We start from the raw sequence: 24,793 nt of genomic DNA on the forward strand, positions 1-24,793 counted from the left end.
ATGTAACTTGGTAGTAAGACAAATAATCTATATGATGAGCAAGGAGTAGCTTTCAAGAACAGACTGTAAATTGACCTTTGTTTTCTTGAGGTTATCTGCTTTGTAGCTTGAAATAAGAAAGAGGACTGCAAACACTCTAGAGCCCTTTCCAATGAGATCACTGCAGCCGCACATATAGTGCAGCCAGCTTCGGAATCCTAGGTTTTGGATTTTCTACTTTCTATTTCTATTACAGAATTTTGGCTCTAGTCTGGTAGTCCGCCTTTCTTCATTCGTACCTTTTTCCTGTGTAATTTTTCTCATTGCCCGCTATTTTTCTCACTTCTTCCTTCTCCCCTTCCTGCCTTCCTTGTTTTCCAGGTTTAGTTGTATAGCTAGCTATACCTTGTCCCAGTGCACTTCAGAAAGTGTTGAAGTGTTGAAAAGAAACCGGGGGAGCCAGAAGAATGACTGAAGGATTGGCAAAAGTTTCTTACTGAGCTCTTGGAGAGCATTTCTGTGTTTCTAAAGCTTATAGCTGTAACTGTAGGGAAGAGTGTTTTAATAGTAGAGGTCTAATAAAAACTTACAATAAGATAGTGGAAACTGAGGCTAGATGAATTTAAACTAGAAACAGGACACACTTTTAGAAATGAGGATAACTTTCCGCTGTGGTAGTAGTCCATTGCAATGCTTGCTAAGTTGTTCTTCACTAATAATTTTCAAGTTGAGAGAAACTTGCAGTGTAGTGCAAACGGAATTTAATTCATCAAAGTTCTAATGTGTATGGCATTAGTGAGGTCAGATGATCCTATAAGGTCTTTTGTGGCCTTTCATGAAGGGTTTTTTGGGGGGGGGGGGGGGGGAAGTCCTGTGTATGATTTTTACAGTTAGAGGGTTGGTAAATTTACTAAATTTGCATCTCTGTCTGCTGTCCTATATCATGTCCATCTTCTTAAGTTTGCCGGGGTTTTGCATAGGAATGGGGTTTTGGGGGTTTTGTTTTGTTGGGGTTTTTTGTGGTGGTGTTTTTTTACCCCCCCCCCCCCCCCCCGGTGTAGTATACTTCCTGGGTGCAAATAACTGTATATTCAAACCATCAGTATCACATGTAACGTAATGTAGTACGTAATTCATACTCCTCCATTAAAAAACCCAACTACCCAATTTTTTTTTTAAGCTATGGTCTTTGGACTGTAGACTATAAACCATAGATGGCAGTCTAATGGAAGGCTATCATTTGATAACCATTATACATGCCATGACAGAACTTTTCCAGGTGAATTATTCTTTTGCAGTTTATCAAAGCAGTAAATTTGGTGCAGATTAGGTCCAGATATGATGTATTTTTAGTGTGCCACATATGGCACATCAAGTCAATTGTTTTTCTCATTAAGGCACAGCTTTGTTATGAAGTTTGTAACTTTTCTAGCATTTGAAGCAGTGTGATAGTATGAATTTCTGCTGCTGTGCCAAACAAGGAATTTGAGAGTGCTAAGCAGGGATAAAGAATTTTTGGAAGGAGCCTGGTGAGTAGCTTATTTCTAGGAAAGCTTGAGAAATGGATTTCTGACCCTTTAGAGCTAGGGTTTAAAAGCAGTGGGACAGAGCTCTGTGACAAATTTCATCTTAATGTCAGAAGAAAAGGCCAAGGCTATATTTAGCATATATTTAAGCTGGGTGCTGGAGGAACTAAATATCTTCAGGTCATCTGTGTATGAGAGACTGCTAATACTGTTGCCAGAGTTGTAGTTGTAGTTGTTCTGCCTTTAAATACTTAGTCGTGCTGTGGTCTAGCAGGTTGGCTGAGGAAAATAAGAGCAAGTCACTTGACTTCCTTTTTTTGAGTTCTAAAACTCTTTATAAAAAAACTTCCTTAATTGCATTTTGTAGGGTTTCTCCATTATTAGGGAGAATCATTTTTATTCATGACTGGATGAACTGCTGCAGCATGGATGAACATGCTGCAGCAATTAGGACATGTTGTCAAAAATCTAGTAGATGTAGATTGTTGAGCACTTTATACCTTCTCTAGTGTAAAACTTTTGAGTTTCCTTAAGATAGTTTAAGTCCATTTGATTGTTAAAAGGAAAGGCACACTTCAAAATTTGAGCTCCCGAATCATGTTTGATGCATAAAGACCCAAGAACTTCAGGACAACCATATACTGAAGCTGAGTTCTGTCAGTTTGAAAATGAGTGTTTGTATAAGAAAGTATTTACATACTTTTGTCACAATTCACATACTTCAGAGTAGAGTTTTTATTTCAATTTATCAACCTGCAAGAAGTAGTTTACTTCTGCATTGTGTTTTCAGTCTGCACGCATCTCAAAGTTATCAAGTGAAAGTTACCCTGAAGGATTAAAATCTAGTAGTAGTGGCATAAAGAATGCTGCTTTATGGTGAAAGTGAGCTTTAGTTAGTTAGGTGTGTCCCTATTTAAGCTGAAGGCCAAGTTTTTACTGACAAAATAATTGTGTCTGTAAAAGCGAATAAAACCAATAAAACCAAAACAGAGATGGTTCTGACACAAATGGAATCAGCCTTACTCTGACGCCTGAAGCCACAGGGCTTTTTCTGCTTGCAGCAGGGTAGCTGTGTCTTTACTATCTGTAAAGCAGAAGTCTACAGCCTGCTCAGTCTTTAGAGCAACATGCTAGGTGGACGAGACAAAACTACTTTCAGGACCCTGCTGACAGGTAAACAGTATGGATGAACATGTGCCAGTGTTTCAACCCATACTCTTCTCTTGTTTAGTTTATTAGAATAGGTGTAGTCCGAGAGTCCTTAAACCTTCAAAGTCTTTCCCAGTAACTGCTGCAATAGCACAAAGCTTTCTTCCCCTTCTGTGTTCTCTAAGAACATTTAAGGTCACAATTTTATGGTTTTATGCTAAACATTGACTGCATCTTCATACAGCAGGATTAGGAATCTTGACTGGGACGCACTCCATGGGAGAGTCAAATGTTACTGAAGTGTGTCTGTTTTAAATTCTTCTTCCCCACAGAAGTTGCTGTTAGGAGATTTTCTGAGAAAATTGGTGGTATTAGATTCTTGATGGAACTTGTTTTGCATGTATTCTCGTGGCCTGTCCGTATTTGATAATTCTTAAGGCACATCTCAGGACAGATTTTGTTTGGGCTTTATTTGATATAGGTTAGAATTTGAAGAAAGTGAAGTTGAAAGGATTCTTAGGGATGTTTGTTTTCGCTTTAGTTGTCTTAATTATGTTTTTCCTTTTATAGCATGTAATCAAGCAACAAATGGGAAATGTGCATAATACAGTTAAGAAATTTTCAACAAAACAGTGTAAATTCCTTCCTTAGCTAAATTCATTAGCTGTAGACATTTTGGGTAAATACATCTAGGATGTTACGCTTGTGGTTTAAGAGATGTGCCTCTGAAACCTGCCAGTTTTCTGGCAACAGGCTGTCCTTGTGAGTGTTTTCAGTTTGATTTACTAAATGAAATCAGCATAATTTCAAACTTCACTAATTAAAAAGCAGACTCTTGTGTGAAAAGAGCTAGAAGTGGTTATGCTTTCTGCCGTGCAAAAGTTGAGAACTTGATTGCAGCTTTGGTTTTGTCTGCTTTAAGAGTTTTTATTTTTAAAGACACCTCAAGATCTCAGATACGTAGCATAGGTTTTAATTAGAAGAAAATTGTGGTAATTATGAACTGTCTCATTAAGAGAAATAGCAAATATTTGCACTATGTGTATGCAGATGGGTGACAAAGGTCAGTACTATAAATCCAAAATACAGAACTTCCAGTTGAGCTAACAGAGATTATTCATGAGCTGCAGGAGCAGTGCTGCCATTTTCCTCTAAGGATCATGTGGTCTGCAGAACTTAATTATGAAGGCATGGTTTTATGGCTCTAATTTACAATCAAGGACAGCTTAGCTTGAAAGAACTGTTAGTGGTTTGTATCACTAGCTTTCCCCTTTCTCCTCTCTGACCAAGAAAGGCTCAGCTGCTTATGAAGCAGGTGCTAAACCTCTGCAGCCCAGCATAAGGTAAACCAGCACTCATTTCAGTTTCCTTAATACAGCATCCTGTAATTTGCAGCACCTTAACAGCTGCTACATGAGCAACTGAGCTGTTCTTACAGCAGGAGAAGGCAGCTGGGGAGGAGAAATCGTGGCAGCCATCCTAATTTTAAGCAAAACAAGAACAAGAGCATTTAAATGCTCTATGCCCAGTTTCTCTCCATGGAATGTAGGTAAAGATTTTGCTAGCACTCTATAGAGTCTTCAGATGTTGACATGGAATCCATAATCGTGCTGCATAGTAATGGGTATCTCTACAAATCAGCTCTGGCTAATAACTGACACAATCGCTATTCTAGTAATGGCCAATTTACCTTTTCCATTTAGTTTAAAACAGTAATCCTCAGATACAGAAGATGATCTTGTAAAATGTTGGTATAGAACGAGGGTCATCTCAGATTTGCAAAACCATTCTCTATGCATTTTGGTGGGGTTTTGGGGTTTGGTTTGGTTTTTTTTTTTCATTTTTGGCATGGCAGCTCTGCAGATAGCATGGGATCAGAGACTAGGTAGATGTCTGTATCAGCACTAGTAGTTACACAAGTTAACAGCTTTGTTAATGCGTGCACTAGAAGCAAGTATTCTAGCTAGTGTAACCCTGAAGCATTAAGAATAAAAAATAAATATTAATTTAAATAAAGCTTGTTTTCTATTTTATTAACATGTTTCTGGCTGTCATCTCATTTCATCCAGCATTCCCAAGCAGAACTCTGTTGCCCACTTTACTGCATATAGACTGAGTAATTTGCAGAACTTGAAAGAAGTTTGAAAGCCTCTTAAAATGTTGCTTTATTATGGGAAGGACAGGCCTGTAGGAACTCAGCCAAAACTAGTTGCAGTTGTATCACTTTGAAGGATATGTGAAGGCTCTATAGTGTGTTAATGATGATAAATTTACAAGTGCTTCATATTTTGATTGTTTGCAGAGTGTTAGACCTACACCACAGAACGAAGCTATTACAGTACATTTCAAGCCAGTTACGTTAAAAGCCTCTGAAAGTAAATATACCAAAGTTGCAAGTATTAGCTTTGATGGTAAGTACCACTTCTCTCTTAGAACTTTTCAAGTGATTCTTATAACTTGCTGAAATGTCATGAATTATTTTCACTCTCTCAACAAAATGTTATTTATAATTTTGAGAAGGAAATGGAATTTTCCTACCTGGAAAAGCCTTACAGTTCTTCTACCTTCAGTTATTTCTGAAGGGATTGTCTGATCATAATCAGCAGGTAACTTAGACTGGTAAATACTGGTGAGAAGAGAAGGAATTCTTAATTCTTCTATTAAAAAAACTATTATTAAAAATAAGTATTATTTTTATGATAAGACACTGATTATTTAAAATGCATTGTTAGTCTTAATAGACATTTAATTTTGAGAAAACCAGGATGTGTTCCTCACAGTAATGCATATTAGAGGAGATTGCCCTTTGATCCTTCCAAAGTTTAAAAAAGAATCCAAAGTCTTATTTCTAAATTTTATGTTGGAATGCCCATGGAAACAAAGCTCTGTCATGCTCTTGAGAAACATACTGTGAAAGTTGGCTTATTTTATTTTGCTATCTTGAAATCATATTAAAGAAAAAGGGAAGTGAAGGTGGAAAAACCTTTTACTGGTACCTTTCCTACAAAGATATGTTTTGCGTGTTGATACTGACTTTCACTTATATTTTTATGAAAGAAGTGTTGGATCATTTTCCTCCTATCTAGTATGACTGTAAACACTATGCTGACAATTTGTAGAAAGGGACCTCCATTTTTAAACGTATTTTAATCAGCTGTCAGAATGATGTTTCTACTTTAGGATGCTTGTTAGTGCTGTAAGTCTTTCTGCTTGGATTGCTCAAAAATGGAAGTTTATGGGTGCAATGTTTTTCATTTCAGACATAATTTTAGAAGTTGTATGGATAGAGAGGAGAGGATTGACTTTTATTATTGTTATTGATTAGCACTTCAGATATTTAATAGCTTACGGTTTGTAAGATGAGTTAAGTATGTTTTAGCATATAAACAATTCTGAAATGGCTGAACTCTAGCTGTCAGTCTAAGGTGGTAATATGTTCAGATTTTGAAGCTGGAGGAAGTCGTTACATGAGGACCTCCTGACTTACGTACAGATACCTTAGAAAGAACGGTACTTGGGGAAAAATATCCAGTCAAGCTACTTAATGTGTTTAAGGGATTGATTTGGTGAATTCTCTGCAGTGAAGCAGCCAGCCCTAAATAAGTGCTATTTCAGCTGTCTTAGTATGTGCAGGCTTGTTAGGGACTGGTGGCTTCTCCTAACTAGTATTTGAATCCCTTGACTTTTCTGGTGATACTGCTTCCAGGGTAACATTGCTCGTTCTATGATCTTGGAACAGACCTGTGAGCATTGTTCTTGGTGCTTGTGTAGTTTGGGTTCGTACATGGATTCTGATTACATTTCTCTAAAGTTTAGCATGTCTTTGATTTCTTCATAATTAAAATGTTGTCCTGGCCCAAAGTCCTGCTCGACTGGTAGTCCTAAGCAAGGATCCCATCCATCTTGAGTTTCTGCTCTGTTAGCAGAGGGATATGTATATTCCATACCCTTAAGTGGGGAATTCAGCTCACCTGGGATCTGAATTATGCTCTGGACATAGAATCATAGAATCATATGTCCAAATTACATATTTTACAGGAACAACCAGGCTGTGCTATCGTAGACGGGCTTAGTAACTCAGGCAGATCAGCTAACTGGTGTTAAAGGGGAGGAATTTAGAACTCTGATCTCCTACTTCCTAGATTTATTCCATGTCAGTTGTGTATTGAAATTTTCTCAAGATCCACTTTTCTCTTTCTGGGCTAACTCTGTGCTTTTATTCTTCTACTCCTGCTAGTCTAACCTAATGGATCTTTTTTTGGGGGTTTTTTTTTTTCTATGTCTGCTTTAACAAAATTCCTATATTCTTACATGTACAGCGTCAAAAGCAAAAAAGGCATCACAATCTTCTGGGAAAATAACTGTTAAAGCAAAAGAGAAGAGCTACTCCAAACTTGAAATACCGTATCAAGCAGAAGTGTTGGATGGGTAAGCTGACAGTAATTGAGCCTAGTTCAAAAACTAAATGCTGTATATTAGCAGATGTAGCAGGGAATCTAGCCATTTCAGGGGAAGAGAGGATATAAAGAAGTAATACCCAAGTTTTCTCAATCTGGAGCTCATCTAGAAGAACAATTACTTGTTTGAATTTTTCAGGTTTTACGCTAGAAGATGAGATGGTTTTAGTAATGCATAAGCTAGTTTCAAGGCTTGGGTTCAAAGTGACTTTAGTGAGTTGTTTTTTCAGAGCAGTTTAGGGCTGCAGATGAGACGTTTTAAAAATGCAGTATTGGAAATCTTTCCAGTTTTGCATTTGCTGTTCTGTCACTATATGAAATAAGGGTAGAGAAAATATTTTTGGTTTGAAGCAAAAACGAATTGTCAGAGCTTCCTTATTTTTGAGATTTATTTACAACTATGGCTAAGTCGACTTCTAAAATATTGTTGAAATGCAGTGTGCTATTTTATCAACAGAACTGACAGAGTATTTTAAAGGCAAACAAACTGAACCTTACCTATCGGAATTTTCACATTGCAGATGCCTGATTTGGTTAATAAGGAATATGCATGATTTGCAAACTGTCTTAATACTTAAACACTTCTTTTTAATCCTCTTAATGGGCTGATTTAAGTATTATCTTGTTTGAATTACTAAATGATCAATGTACCTGTATTGCTAATAATATAGTTGCAGCATGCAGTGGGATATGTACCTTTTTTGCTGTTGTATTGAATGAATTCTAGTCTTTTGTGCAAGGAAAACACTCTATGTTTGAGGGAAGCCTTCATTTTTCTCATATTGTTTTGTTTTAAATAGATATTTAGGATTTGATCATGCTGCCACACTGTTTCACATCCGTGACAGTGCTGCTGATTCTGTGGAAAGACTGATCTATCTAACTAACACATTCAGTTTTGCAGTCCTTATACATGATGTTGTGCTACCAGAAGAAGCAAAACCAATGTTTAAAGTAAGCCCCATTTCAGTGAACATTTTTTACCTAATAGTAAATATTTAAATGTGCTGCATTTTGTTAAATTGTAACATTGATCTTCATTGTTCACTGATCTAGGTCCAGAACTTCAGTAAACCAGTCTTAATTCCGCCTAATGAATCCAGATATATTTTTACACTTCATTTTATGCCTTCCACATCATCTGTTCATATAGATAATAATATTTTACTTATCACCAATGCTTCTAAATTTCACCTACCTGTCAGAGCATACACAGGATTTTTAGATGTAAGTATTTTCGCTTTTCTTTTTCTTTAGGTATTTTAGTCTAATTAGAGGCAGACTTCATAGGACTGGTTTTAATTCTTTATTCTATTTTTATGGGAGGATGGGGTTTTTAATTTGAAAACGATTTTACCAGTTCTTTCCTTAAACAGCTTTGGTTACCGCTGAAAAGTTCTTCTTTTGTTCCCTTTAGTTTTACATACAAAATGTATAAAATTTTGAGATTGTCACAGTACTTTTGTATTGGATTTATTAATGCATTTGTTAATGAGCTTAGAGTTTGAGCACATTTTTTATTTGGCTTATGCTAAAATTCCTTTATCACTTTTTCTAGTACTTTGTGCTGCCTCCAAAAACCGAGGAACGGTTTATAGATTTTGGCATATTGAGTGCAACAGAAGCTACCAGCATTTTATTTGCAGTCATCAACAGCAATCCAATAGAGGTAAGGTTGGATTTATTTTTACTTTGCCTTTTAAAAAATTTACGTCAGTGTTGTTACTGAAAACACTCTCTTTTGTTCTTTTTAAGCTGGCTATAAAAAGTTGGCATATTATAGGGGATGGTTTGGCCGTAGAACTTCTAACCACTGAAAAGGGAAACAGAACAACAATAATTGCAAACCACCATGAGCTACAAAATGCTAGTGCGTCCGATCAGTCTTCAGTAAGTAATCCTTTGAATTGTTGCTTAAAGCTAGATTTAGGAGGGGGGAAAATAAACACAAATCTGTGCAGCTTCTTGCAGCTTTGTTTTATCAGAGGGGAGGGAGGGTAAGAATTCTTAATTTTTGTCTGAATTTGACTATGATAAAGCATATAGAATTTTAATGATTTATTTTTAGGAAGCAGTATTATGTTCAGATTAGTTGGATTTTGAAAGGGAAAGCCTCAGAAACAATAACTTCCATACCCTTGGGTGATGCTCATCATTTATCTGGGAGAAGTGGAATTTATCACCTCCAGGAATCAATAATTTTTGTGCTAGTATATTACGTGTTTGAATTTTTCTTTTTACCACTGACAGTTGTTTCAATTGGATTTTGATTCGCTTAAATAAGAGGATGTTGGGTATGTTTTTTAGTGAATTTTCTTTCCATTTAATGGAATACTCTTTTTCTACCATTTACAGGTGATACTAGCATCGGGTTATTATGCTGTGTTTAGAGTAAAACTAATAGCAAAAGAACTTGAAGGAATTCATGATGGAGCTGTACAAATCACGACAGATTATGAGGTATATTGGTTGTATATTCATGAGTGTTGCCCATATGATATGTTCAGTTTTCAAGTGTGAAGCCTTAAGAGTTGTATTAGTGGGCAGATTGCAATATAGAGAGAAGTTGAGGTTGAAAGGGAGCTCTGGAGATCAAGTTATCTCTGCAAGTTAACCCTGCATCAAACAACAGTAATGCTACTTATGCTGTGTCTTCTCTGAAGGAATAAAGAATGATATTCATTATGATTTTCATCTGGCTTTCAGAAATATCCATTTAAATCTGACCCAATGTTTAGAAGCATGGGTTCGTCAATGACTTGACACATGCTCAAAGCATCAATGCATGGATCTTTTGGCATAACACATGCTGACAATGTACTTTTGGGTACGTTATCATTTACTGAAATTGAGGTATAATTTCAAAGGGGTTTTTTTGTTAAAACCCAGTGTAAAAGTTGTTTTGGAGAAATTGTAGTTTGCTGACAGTTGATGAAACAGAGTCCTTACACTAAGATTAATAAGGGAGAGAAGAAAAACCAGTTAATTCTCAACTTTTTATGCCTTCCCTGTTAAATTATTTTGCAGAAGAGAGAGATTCTAATACATAATGGAATCTGTATTTAATATCTTTGGGTGATACATGTAGGAAAAAGCAACACTGCTTATGAAGTTAGAAAACTACATAACTTATTATGTGGTTCTGACGAAGCTACAAAAAAGGGGAAATTCCTAATTTCTGCCAGGTAGCTGAGATTTTTAAGCTTTTTTTTTTTTTTTAATATATATTCATACAGGTGTGTGACCCTTCAGTTACAGAATCTGTGTAAGCTATATTTATATAGCTTTATATATATATATACACGTATGCTATATAAATACAGCTTTAATAATACACAGAAAGGATCTCATTGCCACCCTGTTCACATTCCTTTTTCTAAGTCTATATCTATCTCAAGGTCTCACCATGACTACTTATGTTGTCGTCTTCCCTCATACTCATTTACTTCAAAGATGTTATCCTTCTGTTTTCCAACAAAGTAAGCCCGATTGAAGTGAGACCTACTTAATGCCCCACTGGAGAGCTTATATTTTAACCATGCTTTTGTTTTACATATAGAATGGTGCTAAGTATGACTGAGCAAAGGTGTGCTTCCTGGTGATAAGGAGTGACTGTTCTGAATATGATGATGTATTGAAATCTTAATTCATGTCTTCATGTTCTAAATGAGTATATAAACCTAGACTACATTAATTGTAGAATTTCAAGGGGTTGTTATTCTACGCAATTTAAAAGTGGAAGAGATGATTAAAGGCTGAAGTTTAAGTCCTTTTTCTAAACTTTTTTGCTCTTTTTTCCCCCAGATTTTAACCATACCAGTGAAGGCAGTGATTGCTGTAGGCTCGCTGACCTGCTCCCCAAAACATGTTTTTCTTCCACCTTCTTTTCCGGTAAGAGGGTTGGGTCATAGCATTTAATGTTTTCTTGCTGTGTTCTTATTTATCTGTTCTCTTCAAGAGAAACCACTTTCTGGATTTGTTTCATGTCAATTTGCTGGAGCGATTGCGCTACTGAACTGTTATGGTTCAGTTTGTCACTATTTTTTGTTTTGGTTGGTTTTTGGCGGTTTTTTTTCCCCTCACATGAGTTATCCCTGCATCCTCTCTCTGACCACTTGAATAGGATCTTGGAATACCAATATGATCTCAAACCTGATTTCTTTGCAGCTTCATTCTGACATAGCTGTGGTCACAGCTATGTGGATTAGTTGTTACTAATCCATGTTCTTTAACACCAAGAGTAGGAGAGAGATGAAATTACACAAATATGTTTTTCAAATTCAGGTGTAATACCAAAGACAACAAAGTCAGTTAATTAACTGATGTTTTAGTATAAGTCCTTGATCTCTGTGGAAGTATTACTGTAGTGCTTCCACTCTGAAAGTAGATCTTCATGAGGGTGCATGGTAAAGTACATGAACAAGAAATCAAGCAAGCCATGTGGGTCTGCAGCTCTCTGCCAAAGTATGTAATGATTATTTTCATGCCTGCTCGTGCAGTAGTGTTTATTCAGTGAGTGCTGAAAGCAGCTTCTTTGCTCAGGGCTGCAGACGCAGGCAGTAAGCTATTGGCCAGATTATACTTGTTCTCACTTGGCATTCAGCATAACGACAGAAGCATAGGCAGTCAAGGCATATTGACTTTGCAGGTGGTATTTCATTGAAGTCTGAACTTTGTGACTTTCTGATTAGTGGGGAATGTAATATGATGGAAAATCATAGGGAAAATAATAGGAAAATCAACAGATTTAAAACTGGGGGGAGGGGAGGAAGTAGCAAAAAGAGATAGAGATGGCAGTTTTCTGAAAGGATAAAACTAACTCCATGCATGCTGGTGGAAACAGTTTTTGTTTCTTGTCTGTCCTGCATAGTCTCAATCTGTTGCAGAGCACCCCCTGTCCTCACTTCCTCTTCCAGTAGCTCCTTAGTATCTCCCTGCGTATCTTACAATTTGTGCACTCTCAAATAGTAATTTTTTACTAGCACTTTACCAAATACTTTACCTCATGTCTAGTAGAGAAATGGTAATTTTTTGACAAAGTAACACAGTAGTCTCATCGGAGGAAGATAGGTCAGGCAGCAGGACTTCAGTAAATCATTGCTACGTTTGCCCCATTATCTCCCTTCTGTGCTCCCACTTCACAAATTGTTCTGAAGTCTTTTGCTACTCTTGAGGTCAAATGGTCATGCGCATAGTTGCAAAGATCGCTTGTTCTTTTTTGTCCTGAGGATCTGTGTTTTCTGCTTGGCTGTATGGCCTCACCATTATATGGATATTTATTGCACTGACTACTGTATTCTGTAACCTCATCTATGAGCTGCTAGATAAGCCTTTGATAAACTGAAATAACTTAAAGGTCTGTTTCCCTTTCACTAAAGAGAGAGCAATTTCTATATTCTGTATCCTAATTTATATATCCCAGTTCCTGGCAAGATCATTGTCCCTCTTGAATGCCACATGAAAAGACTTTGTTCCATTTTGGGCCATAAAGAATTAATTTTTTTAAAATCTTGCTTTATTTTATTCTAACTGGAATGGCTAAAGAGCTTCTTAGTGTATCTTAGTATATGCCCAAGGTCTTGCTCAGCTTTTTTTTTCCTTTGTTTTGGCAGGTACTACTTCTTGTAGCACCTGTTGCTCAGCCCCTAAGACACAGCTGTCGTCATTCTTTCTCATCCCCAGACTGCTGTGGTTTTTACTGGTTCATGCTCTTTTCTAGTAACGTTTGCATGTTGTTATTCATTCAGGGGACCTTTGGCTTCCAGCATTTTGTTCGGGGGTATAGATTCAGATGTAATTATCACCTTTGACAATATTCTAGACTGTTTTCTTTGTTCAAGCCCCAAGCTTTTCAGAGCAGTCAGCTTTACTTACTACTTATTATCTCTTTTGATATTTGAGAACATTGACAGCGGTCTTCCTTTTTCTTAGATTCATTTAAAACTAATCTTGTGATCACTGAATTTATGATATTCTTACATCTAGTTGTTCTGTAATGCCTCCATTACTTATGAAAATAAGCCTAAAATAGCATCAGTTCTTCTTGTTTCAGTGTCGGTAGAGGCATTTGACAGCTATAAGGTCCAGGAATAACTAGGCACTGCAATTTTAGTAACACTCAATTTCAGTTCGTACCTAGGACGTAATCCTCTTGCAGCTGCCCAGTTCCCACTGCGGTCTTAATGTTTTTAGTGTATTTGCACCTAAGTATGATTTCTGGTATTCTGTCAAAGTTTGTCAGCAGTACACTGATAGTGTATACAGGCCTTGTAAAGATCTGTGTCTTGATTTAAACAGATCTTAACTGCACTGACTTGTGCTCTATAATGGCATTTTTAGTTCACAGTGCTCCCTCTCAACTCTTCCCTGATCAAAGCTCATCTTTGAGGACCTGTATGTTAAGTAGCTTTGTTCTGTTTTTCTTATTCCTGAGGGGTAAAGTCTTCTTCCCTTATCTGTTGTTTCATGTCTGAATGCTGGGGTCTTAGTAAAATACTGTTCATTTATTCTACAGAGCTTAACAAACCTTTATTTTACCCAGTTGATGGTAGTTTGTTACTTATAGGTTTTCATAGATGAAGCTCAGCTATACCTCCTATTCAGCTTAACAAGACTATACTGTTTAGAGATTTATTCTTGTAGTTTCTTTCCCTCTGCAGTTGCTATTGTTGAGACTGTTACAGTATGTGACTGTTTCCTGAGGCTATAGACAAATTATGAGCCTGCAAAAGTGCATCTCTCCCGTCTCTCCACTTCAGTCCTGACCTTAGAGAAATTTTTAAAAAGCTAAAAGTATTGATCTTAAGGGGAACATGAGAAACTCTAGTCATCTTCATTAGAAGATAGTCTTGAGTAGTTAAATTTGGTTGTATTCCTTTAGTTCATATAAATCTGAAATCTTGTCAGTGGCCCTGAGTTGCATTTTTATTGTTTGGTTTGGTTTTTATTTATTGTTTACTCTCTACTTGTCAGGGTTGGGTTTTGAGATAAGGTGAAAAACATGGCCACAGAATCATTGATTTACAAGTGAGGGCAGGGGGAGAGCTTCAGCATTGTGATGATCTTGATTGTGACAAACAATTAAACTACATGTTCTATGGGAGTGAGAAGGAGGGTTGTACCTGTGTTCTTAAATGCCCGCTGTCACGTGTAGGGTTTGTAACCTGTAGCTTCACTACTGTTCCTTTCAGGTTCTTTCTAGTTACTAGCAACTATATACTTGATCTCTTACAAGAAGCTTGTTTCCCTTTTGTAATAGGAGGCTCAGAAAACAGAAGTTTTCTTTTGCCATTCCTCCTCTGCTATTTTTTTAACATGATTTGATTAAGCAGAACTCTTGTCGTAGCTCTTCAAGACATTTAAGGTGTACTTAATTTTGAAAGAGGGTTGAACTGTGTTTGGAAGCAGATGGAGGAGAGACTACAGCTTGACAGAAACTTACCTTGAAGTGTTACAAGTGGCATTTTTTTTTTTTTTTTTAAGATAGCATAATAAAAAATCTCAATTTAACATTTCACCTCTGCTGTGGCCTTTGCCAGCCTGCGTAAGTGAATACATATGCATATCGTGCAGACTTTTTTCATCCTTTCTTTTCTTTAGGGGAAAGTGGTTCACCAGAGCCTGAACATTATGAACTCCTTTTCTCAGAAAGTGAAAATACAACACATCCGCTCCCTGACAGAGGATGTAAGGTTTTATTATAAGAGGCTAAGAAGTAATAAAGAAGATTTAGAGCCAGGAAAAAAGTCAAAGGTTTGTTTATGCCTCATTTCTACATGTTTACAAGTTCTCTCTTATATATAGCATATGTTAAGTTTCATTGGTCATCAGAAATCTTCTTTCTTTTGTTTTCCTTTGGTCATTAGATTTACTATGCTGTTTCTTAATTGATCTGTTCTTACCTGTTTTGCAGATTGCAAATATTTATTTTGATCCTGGTTTACAATGTGGAGATCATTGTTATGTAGGATTGCCTTTTCTATCTAAATGTAAGTAATTTCTAGTTCAATAAAAGTCTTAATGTTTTCTCTGTAAGCAGTGATTTTACATGAAGAGTTTAAAATTGCATTATTTCTTAAAGCGGAATCTAAAGCTCAGCACAGCACAGCAATGCAAGAAGATGCATGGGATTCTGACTGGGATTTGCATGAGAACTTATTCAAAGAATGGACAGAAATTAAAGAGAACTCAAGCCATAGGTAAGTATTTCATCCCTGTTACTTTCTCAGGCCTTAAATCACAAGATAATTCTATGTTATGTGTGCTTTTGCAAAATACAAGGTTCCTTAACATTGCAGTGCTGTTTGAGAGGGGGCCAAGAAGGAGTTACTTGGCCTTCTCTGCAAAACCTCTAATGAGAATATTTTAAAAGTTTAGAAAGCAGTAGTAATTTCCTCAAGTCAAACGCCATACGCAGAGTTACCTTCCACTGGATTATGCTGCGTTGTTGAAAAGATGGCAACAGCAAGGCAGTCTCTGCTCTGCAAAAATATCCAAAATCAGATTATAATGTTTATACAGTGTCCCTGCTTAATCCATTTTAAAGTAGTGACCTCAATATCCCTCTAATATTTCATAAGGTTTCCTATTGCTACTATTCTGAGATTATTGCATTTCAGTGAATGATCAAATTGTCTGGTATTCTTCCTTGAGATTTGCTAAATAGAGGGTGATTAATGGTTGCTGTTTAATACTCAGGAAAAGTCAAACTCTGTAGGCTGCTGTATACCTTTTAAACATCTGCCTTCTCGTGCATAAAGTGATTTAATCTCCAAGAGACAGAGTTGGTATTAACAATGAGGGCATGTGTCTTCTGTGATGATAGCATCCAGACTACCTTTCCAAAACCGTATGCCTATTTGTGGAGAAACAAAAAGACTGTACATAGCTAAATAGAGTAACTAAAGCATACCTCCATTATCACTTTTTTGTTCTAATGCTATATTAGTAACTCCTGAACAAATTTGATCTAAACAAAAGCTGTTTAACTTCGAGAATGTCCTATTACGTACAGTAAGAGGACAGTGAAGGAAAATTCTATTAAAAACTACTGAATAAGTAGCAGCTCTAGCTAGAATAATATACAATGCTTTAATACTATTCAATATAATATATAATCTAAAATATGTAATGCTTTTGAAGAGAGTTAAAATTAACCAAGGTAGCATTCAGCAAAGGAGAAACTGCTCCTTCCGAATACAGAGAGGTTCTGACTTGGGCATTTCTTCTCTATGAAGAATGCTTCTTTAGGTTTGAAGTCTAGTGTTTCATCTGTTGTGCTGACTGGAGAACTCAATTCTCTTAGTCTTGTTTCAGCTCATGGTGGAGAGCTTGTAGGAGAGAACAGGAACCAAGTCTGTTACAGAGGTGGGTTCATAGCAAAGAACTTCATTCACTGATGGAAATAGTAGCTGGCACCAAGTGTGAGTGGGTCAGCTTTGCTTCAGATTTGTTAGGCAGAAGTATAGGCACATATTATCACAGAATGGTTGGGTTGGAAGTGACCTTAGAGATCATCTAGTTTCAAGCCTCTGCCATGAGCATGGGTGCACGGGCCCACCTCTCAAGCCTGTCAAGGTCCCACTGGATGGCATCCCTTCTCTCCACAGATATTCCATGTATTCGTTACATTACACATGCGCAGGCAGAATATGTTTTGTGGATGGTGGGTGTCTGGATGTTGTGTTGGAAACAAGACTGTAGCAGGACTGATATTTTACCTTTCTATTTTTTATACATTTGCAAATCGTCAAATGTATTTTGGGTTATTTTTTTTACCGATCTGAATCTCAGTTATATTCTCAAAATCTGTTTCTGCAATAGTAGAAGCTAGGTGCTTTCTAATGAAAGATAAAATTTTTGTATCACTGTCCAGAGAGCAGTGATTCAGGAGAAATACAAATACCAAAAGATTTGTGATGCAGTGCATAAGCACACCATATTTTTCTGCTCACTTTTATCTGTAAAAGGCCATAACAGAATCTGGAATGAATAGATGGATGTTGATAATAATACTTCATAGAGAATATCTTAAGAATCTTTGGGTTGGACTCTTATAGCATGTTTTGGTGGTTTCTGTTGTGCTTTTTAATAGCAGTACATATGGGCAGAGCTCAATGGGTTTCTGAATTGCATATGAATATAATGTATTGTGCTATTTCTCAAACTAATGTTGTCAGTGTGCTTTTAAGCCCTCAGATTTTTCCAGGCTTTTCTGATTTCCTTCCTGTAAAGTAAGTTGTATAACTGTTTCTCCAGACTGAATGCTGTATTTGAAGTAGACACAGATCTCCAGAAGGATGTCCGGCTGAAAATTACGGCAGAAATGGCCTGGCCATCCATGCTTAGTTCACCACGCCATCTAAGCTTCCCTCTTACCAACACAAACAGTTCCTCAGTAAGTTATTTTGTTGATAGTATCATTTTGTAGGCACTGCATTTTAATAAGTATTTCTAATTACATTCATCCTAATGTAAACTTAAAAAAATTGTGTTTCTGAATAGGAAGAAGAAATTTTTCTAGAGAATCCAGCTGATGTTCCTGTGCATGTTCAGTTCCTTCCTATAGCTCTGTATTCTAACCCATCCACTTTTGTTGATAAGATGTTAGAACGGTAAGTATTGTTTTAGAGTATTTTGGGCATTCTCACTCTGCAGCAAAATACATTTTTCAAAAATTGCATGCAGTATTCGGCAGCTGCGTTGGCAGTTACAGTGTTGGCCACTTGTAGAATTGAATCATGAGGCCAGTTGAGAACTGAATCTAGGCTGATTGCCATTGAGCACACATCTGTATTTTTTGCTGAGCTAAAATTTTGTTAAATTTCTTCCTTAACTTGATGGATGTGGGGAGGGTTGTAAAAAAAATCAAATGATCCTTTCAGCTGCATGTTGTTGGAGTCCTACCATAGATAGGTAAAATCCATAAATGCAAGTATGTCATTATTTTCCCTGATCCAGAGAAAAAACAAAATATATGTCTGTTTCAGGTTTAACTTGAGTAAGCCAGCTAATTTCAATATGAGGACTCTAGAGTTCCAGGTCTTCAGAAACTGTGTAAGTATCTCAATACATTCTTTATACTTTTAAATTTAGACATTTTAATGTTTTAATAAGAGTTCAGTTGTATGTGTCTTCAGATGTGAAAAATGTGATGCTTTTGTTGGATGCTTTCAGGAAATTGGGAAAAGCAGTATTTCTTCAGATGTAACAGTTAAAGCGTGACTTTTTCTGTATGCTTACGTTATAATACAGTTGTGGAAGTTACAGGAAAACTGCGTTTAATTATTCTTTTACTGATACCAGCTTATTTTCTTCAGTGTAGTGGTTGCTAGTTCTAAAATTAGCAGAGTATTGAGTTTTCCATTGCTTCATTCTTCAGGTGATTCAGGGTTTGCGGACAACTTTAAGTGCGTACTCTTATATAGAGCATGCCACATCCTGAACACTTTCTCACGCAATGTACACGCCTTTTCCCCTCTAGTTGCACTTTGGTTTAGATTAACAGCTCAGTGCTTAGAGTGTCTAAAGGCAAACTTCGCAAAATACACTTTTTTCAATAGTTCTTCTACTTTGTTTGCATTTCCCCCTTATATATTCCCAAAATATTTTAACAACAGAAAATTTTGAGGGTAGAAAATGTTACATAATGGCTTAATGCTAATTTAGTGTTTAAATGCACACTGAAGAACTTCTAAACTCTCTCCTGTACTAGAACTTTATGAATCCACATGGGTGTAGTTTAGCTCATTTCTGTCTTCTTGTGTTCTGCTTCTTAATAAATACAGATAGTTTACTAGTAAGTAGGAAAATAGATGTGCTATCAGACTTTCTGGTTAAAAAAGCCCATTATGTCATTGGGTAGTACACTTCTTTATGACAAGACCGATTTTCTAACTAAAATAATATAATTTCTATCAAATATATGTAAAAAATTCCTATTTTTAAAAATGTCACTTTGCTTTCCCTACTCTTTTAAGGTACAGCCACTACAGAGCACTGCAGGACTTACAAAGGGAATGGCTCGTCACTCAGTTTTAAGCCTAATACTAAAACCTGGTGAGAGAAAGTCTGTCAAAGTAAAGTTCACTCCAGTTCTTAATAAAACTGTTTCATCATTAATTGTTATCAGGTATGGTAGATATTTAAAAAATGAGTGGTTTTTCTGATGTTTTTCACTTATATATATTATCATACTCTTGATTAGCTGTTAATAAGAAACTGTCACTTTTACAATGATACAGAATCATATGTGTTTGCATAAAGATTAAATGTAATTGTGATATGTTTTATAGTAATTAAACTGTATTCAGTACGTATTTTCTAATATAAATATATAATCGACATCACAGAATCTTAGAATAGTCTGGGTTAGAAGGGACCTTCAAAGATCATCTAGTCCAACCCCCCTGCAATGATCAGGGACATCTTCAACTAGATCAGGCTGCTCAGAGCCCTTGAATATTTCCAGGAATGGGGCATCTACTACTGCTCTGGGTAACCTGTGCCAGTGTCTCACCACTCTCATTGTAAGTTTCTTCCTCGTATCTAATCTGAGTCTGCCCTCTTTCAGTTTAAAACCATTACCCCTTGTCCTGTCACAGCAGGTCCTACTAAAAAGTCTGTCCCCATCTTTCTTATAAGCCCCCTTTAAATACTGAAAGGCCTCAATGAGGTCTCCCTGGAGCTTTCTCTGGGCTGAACAACCCCAACAGTCTCAGCCTGCCTTCATAGAAGAGGTGCTCCAGCTCTCTGATCTGGACCCAGCTGAGCAGGTCCATGTCCCTCTTGTGTTTGGGGGCCCTAGAGCTGAATGTAGTGCTGCAGGTGGGGTCTCATGAGAGCAGAGGGGCAGGATCACCTCCCTCGACCTGCTGGTCACGCTGCTTTTGATGCAGCCCAGGAGGCAGTTGGCCTTCTGGGCTGCAAGTGAACACTGCCAGCTCATGTCCAGTTTTTCATCCACCAGTACTTGGAGACTTGAATTCTTAAATACATTCTGTGCTGTCTTGAAAGTAGGGACTGTAGTTATAGATGCCATTTGCAAGATTAAGCTGCAATGCAAGTTCAATCTTTCTAGTAAAAAGCTCTGTTTGAATAACTATTTCACTTTTGTATCAGGTGTGATGCATTAATATGATGTTGAAATATGAAATTTAACTAGTACTTCATTGGGTTTTTTATTTGCATGCTATGTTGTGATTTCTTAGGTTTTTGTCTTGCAAACACTATGTTTGAGACCCTCACTATTTACTTCCATATTGTGGGAAATTAAGTGTGGAACTGCTTATACTGCTGTCCTCTAGGTTTGGGATGTAACTTCATAGTCTGTGTAGAAGCTTGCAGGAGCAGTGGACTGCGTAATCCTTTTATGAATGTTTCCCCTTTTTCTTTGTACACAGAAATAATCTGACTGTAATAGATGCCATAATGGTACAAGGACAGGGAACGACTGAGAGCTTGAAGGTTGCAGGCAAACCTCCTGGTCCAGGAAGTTCTTTACGCTTTAAAATCACAGAAGCATTATTAAAAGACTGTTCAGAGAGTGAGTATTTCTTGGGCTGCTATGCTGAACAGAAAAGAAATTGCATTCTACATGTACAACTTGAAATGTGTGGAAATACATTTCCTTTTCTAGTGCCCCAGAAATTTAAGTCATTTAGGAAAGAAGAAACAAAAGCCCTTCATCTACTAAAATTCAAGTAGAGGAGGTGAAGATCCTAGTGTATTTGATAGGATAATATCCAATGCCTAAATTTAAGACAAATTGGATCACAGATGGAACTTTCTGTCTATTCTTTTCCCCTCACGCCTTCAGAATCTTTATTCACATAGCCATCGGGGAAAAACATGGGATATGTTCCTTGATGAAAATTCGATCCCAACAAGAATCTACTCTGGGGTCAGGGGTTTTCTGCTCTGTGGCTCCCGGTTTCCTTCTGAGAGGACAGCTAAGAGTACCTGTATTACCAAAGGAACTGGTAAAAGAGGCTTACTTGTATCTGGCATGGAGATGTTTCTCTTTTGCTGCTTTGCAGTTCTCCAGGCGTATTTGTAAAGTGCCATGTTAATTATCATTTGAGATTATTCTGCTTTTTTTTGAGGGATCAGTAAGAAAACTTCACGTAAAGTTTAGTCATTACCTCTTACATGTTGTGGTTCAGGGATCTGTTTGCTAATAAGATATGTGTAGCTGTCATGGTTTAACCCCAGTTGGCAACTAAGTACCATGCAGCTGCTTGCTCACTCCCCATCCCCTGCTCCCTATGGTGGGATGGGGAAGAGAACCAGAAAAAAGGTAAAACTTGTGAGCTAAGAACAGTTTAATAATTGAAATAAAGTATAATAATAATTATTGGGGGGAGGGAGGAGGAGAATAAAAGCCAAGTGAAAAAAACACAAGTGATGCACAGTACAATTGCCCACCACCCGCTGACCGATACCCAGCCTGACCCGAGCAGCGATTTGGGCCTTCCAGGTGACTCTCCCCAGTTTATATACTGGGCATGACGTGCTGTCCTGTCTCTGCTCCCTCCTGGCTCCTCGTGCCCCTCCTCATTGGCACAGCATGAGAGACCGAAAAGTCCTTAATTTAGAGTAAGCACTACTTAGCCACAAGTAAAACACTGGTGTGTTGTCAGCATTATCCTAAAACTAAAGCCAAAACACAGCACTGCACCAGCTACTAGGAAGAAAAGTAACACTATCCCAGCCAAAACCAGGACAGTATCTCAGCCATGGATTTTACTTTTAAGACATGAAAGAGTAAGTTTTAGTTCTCCTCATGCTGGGACTTTTAGAGAATACCAGGCTACTGAGCAGTACATCAAAGAACTTTACAGCTTAGATGTTTTGTTTTGGGTTTGGTTTTTTTTGTGAGGCAGCAGTGCTGTCAGAGGTTTGGAGGTTTCTGTTTTGTCCCCAGTGAGTTAGAGCGCTCTGGAATTGTACACGTTCCCTACCTTGACAGTGATGAGAGTCTGGCTGCAGAGATACATTCCTGCAGGTTACGTAAAGATTTCCATGTGCCTCACTAGTCCCCTTTTCTGCTACAGTACTGACAGGATCTCTTCTGCTCTAGAATTTGAATATAGTGAAGGATATCTGTCTAGCACAACACTAACCACTTTCTGCTGTTTGTTTCTAGAAATGAAATACAAAGAACCAAATTTCACACTGAGAAGAACATTTAAAGTGGAAAACACAGGGCAGCTGCAGATTAATGTGAAAACCATGGAAATCAGTGGCTACACATGTGAAGGATACGGATTTAAAGTAGTTAACTGTCACGAGTTTGCACTAAGCGCCAATGCCTCTAAAGACATTGTCATATTGTAAGTGTTTTTCTCATGTCTAAATGGAATCTTGCATTAGGAATTGTGTATACCTTATTCTGCTTCAGATCGAAACTCTGCTGGTTAAATTCTGAGGTTTTTTACTTAAGCTTTGAGAGTTTGGTAGGTTTTTTTTATACAACTTAAAACATGACATCTTTCTGTCTTCTTACAATGATTTTTAAATAACTTCAAGTTTGCATGACTAACTATAGTATTACTTTTATTACTACTTAGTGAGTATAACTTACTGAGTTGGAGTAGTGTTACTGTATGGAGTTTTTATACATCTCCTTCACTTGGGTCATGAATGCACAGGAGATACGGATTTACATATGGCTTTGTTGTGTAGCAATATGTAGAAAAGAGCCTTTAGTCTAAGGGTTATTACCGTTTTGCACAGCATTTCAGTCTTAAATGTTTTGTCTGTTGCCTTAAGGATAATAATTCTTTAATTCTGTCAGTTTTTATTGTAAAAGATCTCTGCACCAAACACTGATCTTTTTAACTGCTTGGATGTAAAGTTAACTATTCAGAGTACAGTATCTAAACAGTTCAGAAGATGCTTCTGCTCTGCAAGAGGATATACAAGATATTGCAGGCAGAGAAGCTTCACTAGGATTTCTGCAACAATCCTAGTTTGTGGTGAGACAGGAATGTAGGGGTGATGTTTTTGAACAGGCATGCTGTTGTAACTTAAAGGTGAAGTGCTTAAAAACTTCATAGCTCACATAATGGTCAGTTCCATTGCTTGTTTACAGCTGCTGTTATTTTTTTTTTACTGCATCGATAGCTTTATTGTAACAGATAGGGTCAAAACTTATTTTCAGTTGTTACATCTTCATATGGCGTATCAGAGGTAATCTAGTATCAGATGTTAAGTATATGAACTTAGTGAAGCACATCTTGAGGTATTTGAAAGACACTCATAAATATTTTTAGGCTAATTGCGAGGATGGTTTTTAGTTGTACTAGTAGGGCTGTTTGTTACAAATATTAGTAACATTTGCCAGTCATGGCAGTAATGAGTGGAGTTGTTTGTTTGGTTTCAATTTATGATTAATATAAATTACCTCAAACTTTCATATGTTCATATGAAATGTTCTAATGTGCTTTACTTTGTTTTCAGGTTTACACCTGATTTCACTGCTTCCAGAGTTATACGGGAATTAAAATTCGTCACTGCAGGAGGCTCTGAATTTTTATTTATCTTGAATGCATCTCTTCCATATCACATGTTAGCAACGTGTGCAGAAGCACTACCCAGACCCAACTGGGAACTGGCACTGTACATAATCATCTCAGGAATAATGAGGTAGTGTGTGTGTCTGTATGTTCTTACTAGTATGTGAGCACAAGCTACCACTGCTCGAATACAGGTTATAGAGAAGGAGATAATGTAGTCAGTACGTACTACCATTGGTGTAAAATTATATTGGTGTAAATTATTGGTGTAAAAAAAACCCCATCAGGTAGAGGTCAAAAAGCAGAAGAGATAAATGCTTCTATGGATTGAGTGTGAACTAGAAGTTTAAGGTTGAGGAGTACTGACTTCCTGCTCAGGCCGAGGGCAAAATGGCTGCCCCATCCCTGGCAGTGTTCAAGGCCAGGCTGGACGGGGCTTGGAGCAACCTGGTCTAGTGGAAGGTGTCCCTGCCCATGGCAGGGGGTTGGAACTGGGATGAGCTTTAAGGTCCTTTCCAACCCAAACCATTCTATGATACTATAAAATAATACAGTTCTGGCTTAGGTCTGTTTCCTGAAGTGATGTATGTACTCCTGTTTACTCTGGTAATGTGTAGGTTTTTTGATTAATTAAGCCAAACTTGAATCAAATTAAGTATGAAAGTACTGCTACCGTGAATTCCCATAGAAATTTAAGCATCCGTCTGGAGTACTGTGCTTTAGAGAGATAGGAGGCAGTGACTGTAATGAGCTTAGCAGATGCCTTGGGTGAATTAAACTTCGCTACCACTTGTATGTGACAGGCAACTGGCGATACTAATAATGGGATTTCTGAGAACTGAAGGGTATTGTTTGCAACACTGTGCACTTGGACATTACGTAGTAGCATATTAGTGCAGTTTTTTGTCAGCAAGCAGACATGTGTTAACTATGACTGGTTGAAATATGAGTTGAAAATTCCACCACATTTTCCTCGTCTAGCCTCTAGCTATCTTTATTTATTTGAAATCTGAGGTTATAAACAACGTGTCCCTGCTCACCTCTTGGATGTGAGATGTTTTTCCTCGCTGCCTTTATCCAGAGAAAGCCCTGGCATGGACACTTAGCAGCTAAGTTGTTTCTTATCAGTAACAACAAATGCTGTTCTCTTTTTTCGTTAGTGTTA

General features: G+C 37.3%; 1 protein-coding gene across 1 annotated transcript in view; it reads left to right on the top strand.

The window, feature by feature from the left end:
• Positions 1-24,793, top strand: part of TMEM131 (transmembrane protein 131) — a 101,209-nt gene that overhangs the window by 57,547 nt on the left and 18,869 nt on the right. The window contains exons 12-29 of the mRNA XM_030472331.1: positions 4,957-5,065; positions 6,974-7,082; positions 7,912-8,065; positions 8,168-8,338; positions 8,670-8,780; positions 8,867-9,001; positions 9,467-9,571; positions 10,916-11,002; positions 14,711-14,863; positions 15,024-15,099; positions 15,192-15,309; positions 17,369-17,507; positions 17,615-17,724; positions 18,100-18,166; positions 19,090-19,241; positions 20,512-20,654; positions 22,257-22,443; positions 23,573-23,758. Coding sequence (XP_030328191.1) covers positions 4,957-5,065; positions 6,974-7,082; positions 7,912-8,065; positions 8,168-8,338; positions 8,670-8,780; positions 8,867-9,001; positions 9,467-9,571; positions 10,916-11,002; positions 14,711-14,863; positions 15,024-15,099; positions 15,192-15,309; positions 17,369-17,507; positions 17,615-17,724; positions 18,100-18,166; positions 19,090-19,241; positions 20,512-20,654; positions 22,257-22,443; positions 23,573-23,758 — 2,312 coding nt within the window. The remainder of the gene's footprint in view (positions 1-4,956; positions 5,066-6,973; positions 7,083-7,911; positions 8,066-8,167; positions 8,339-8,669; positions 8,781-8,866; positions 9,002-9,466; positions 9,572-10,915; positions 11,003-14,710; positions 14,864-15,023; positions 15,100-15,191; positions 15,310-17,368; positions 17,508-17,614; positions 17,725-18,099; positions 18,167-19,089; positions 19,242-20,511; positions 20,655-22,256; positions 22,444-23,572; positions 23,759-24,793) is intronic.

This window comes from Strigops habroptila, chromosome 2 (assembly GCF_004027225.2).
Source record: "Strigops habroptila isolate Jane chromosome 2, bStrHab1.2.pri, whole genome shotgun sequence".
NCBI lineage: Eukaryota > Metazoa > Chordata > Aves > Psittaciformes > Psittacidae > Strigops > Strigops habroptila.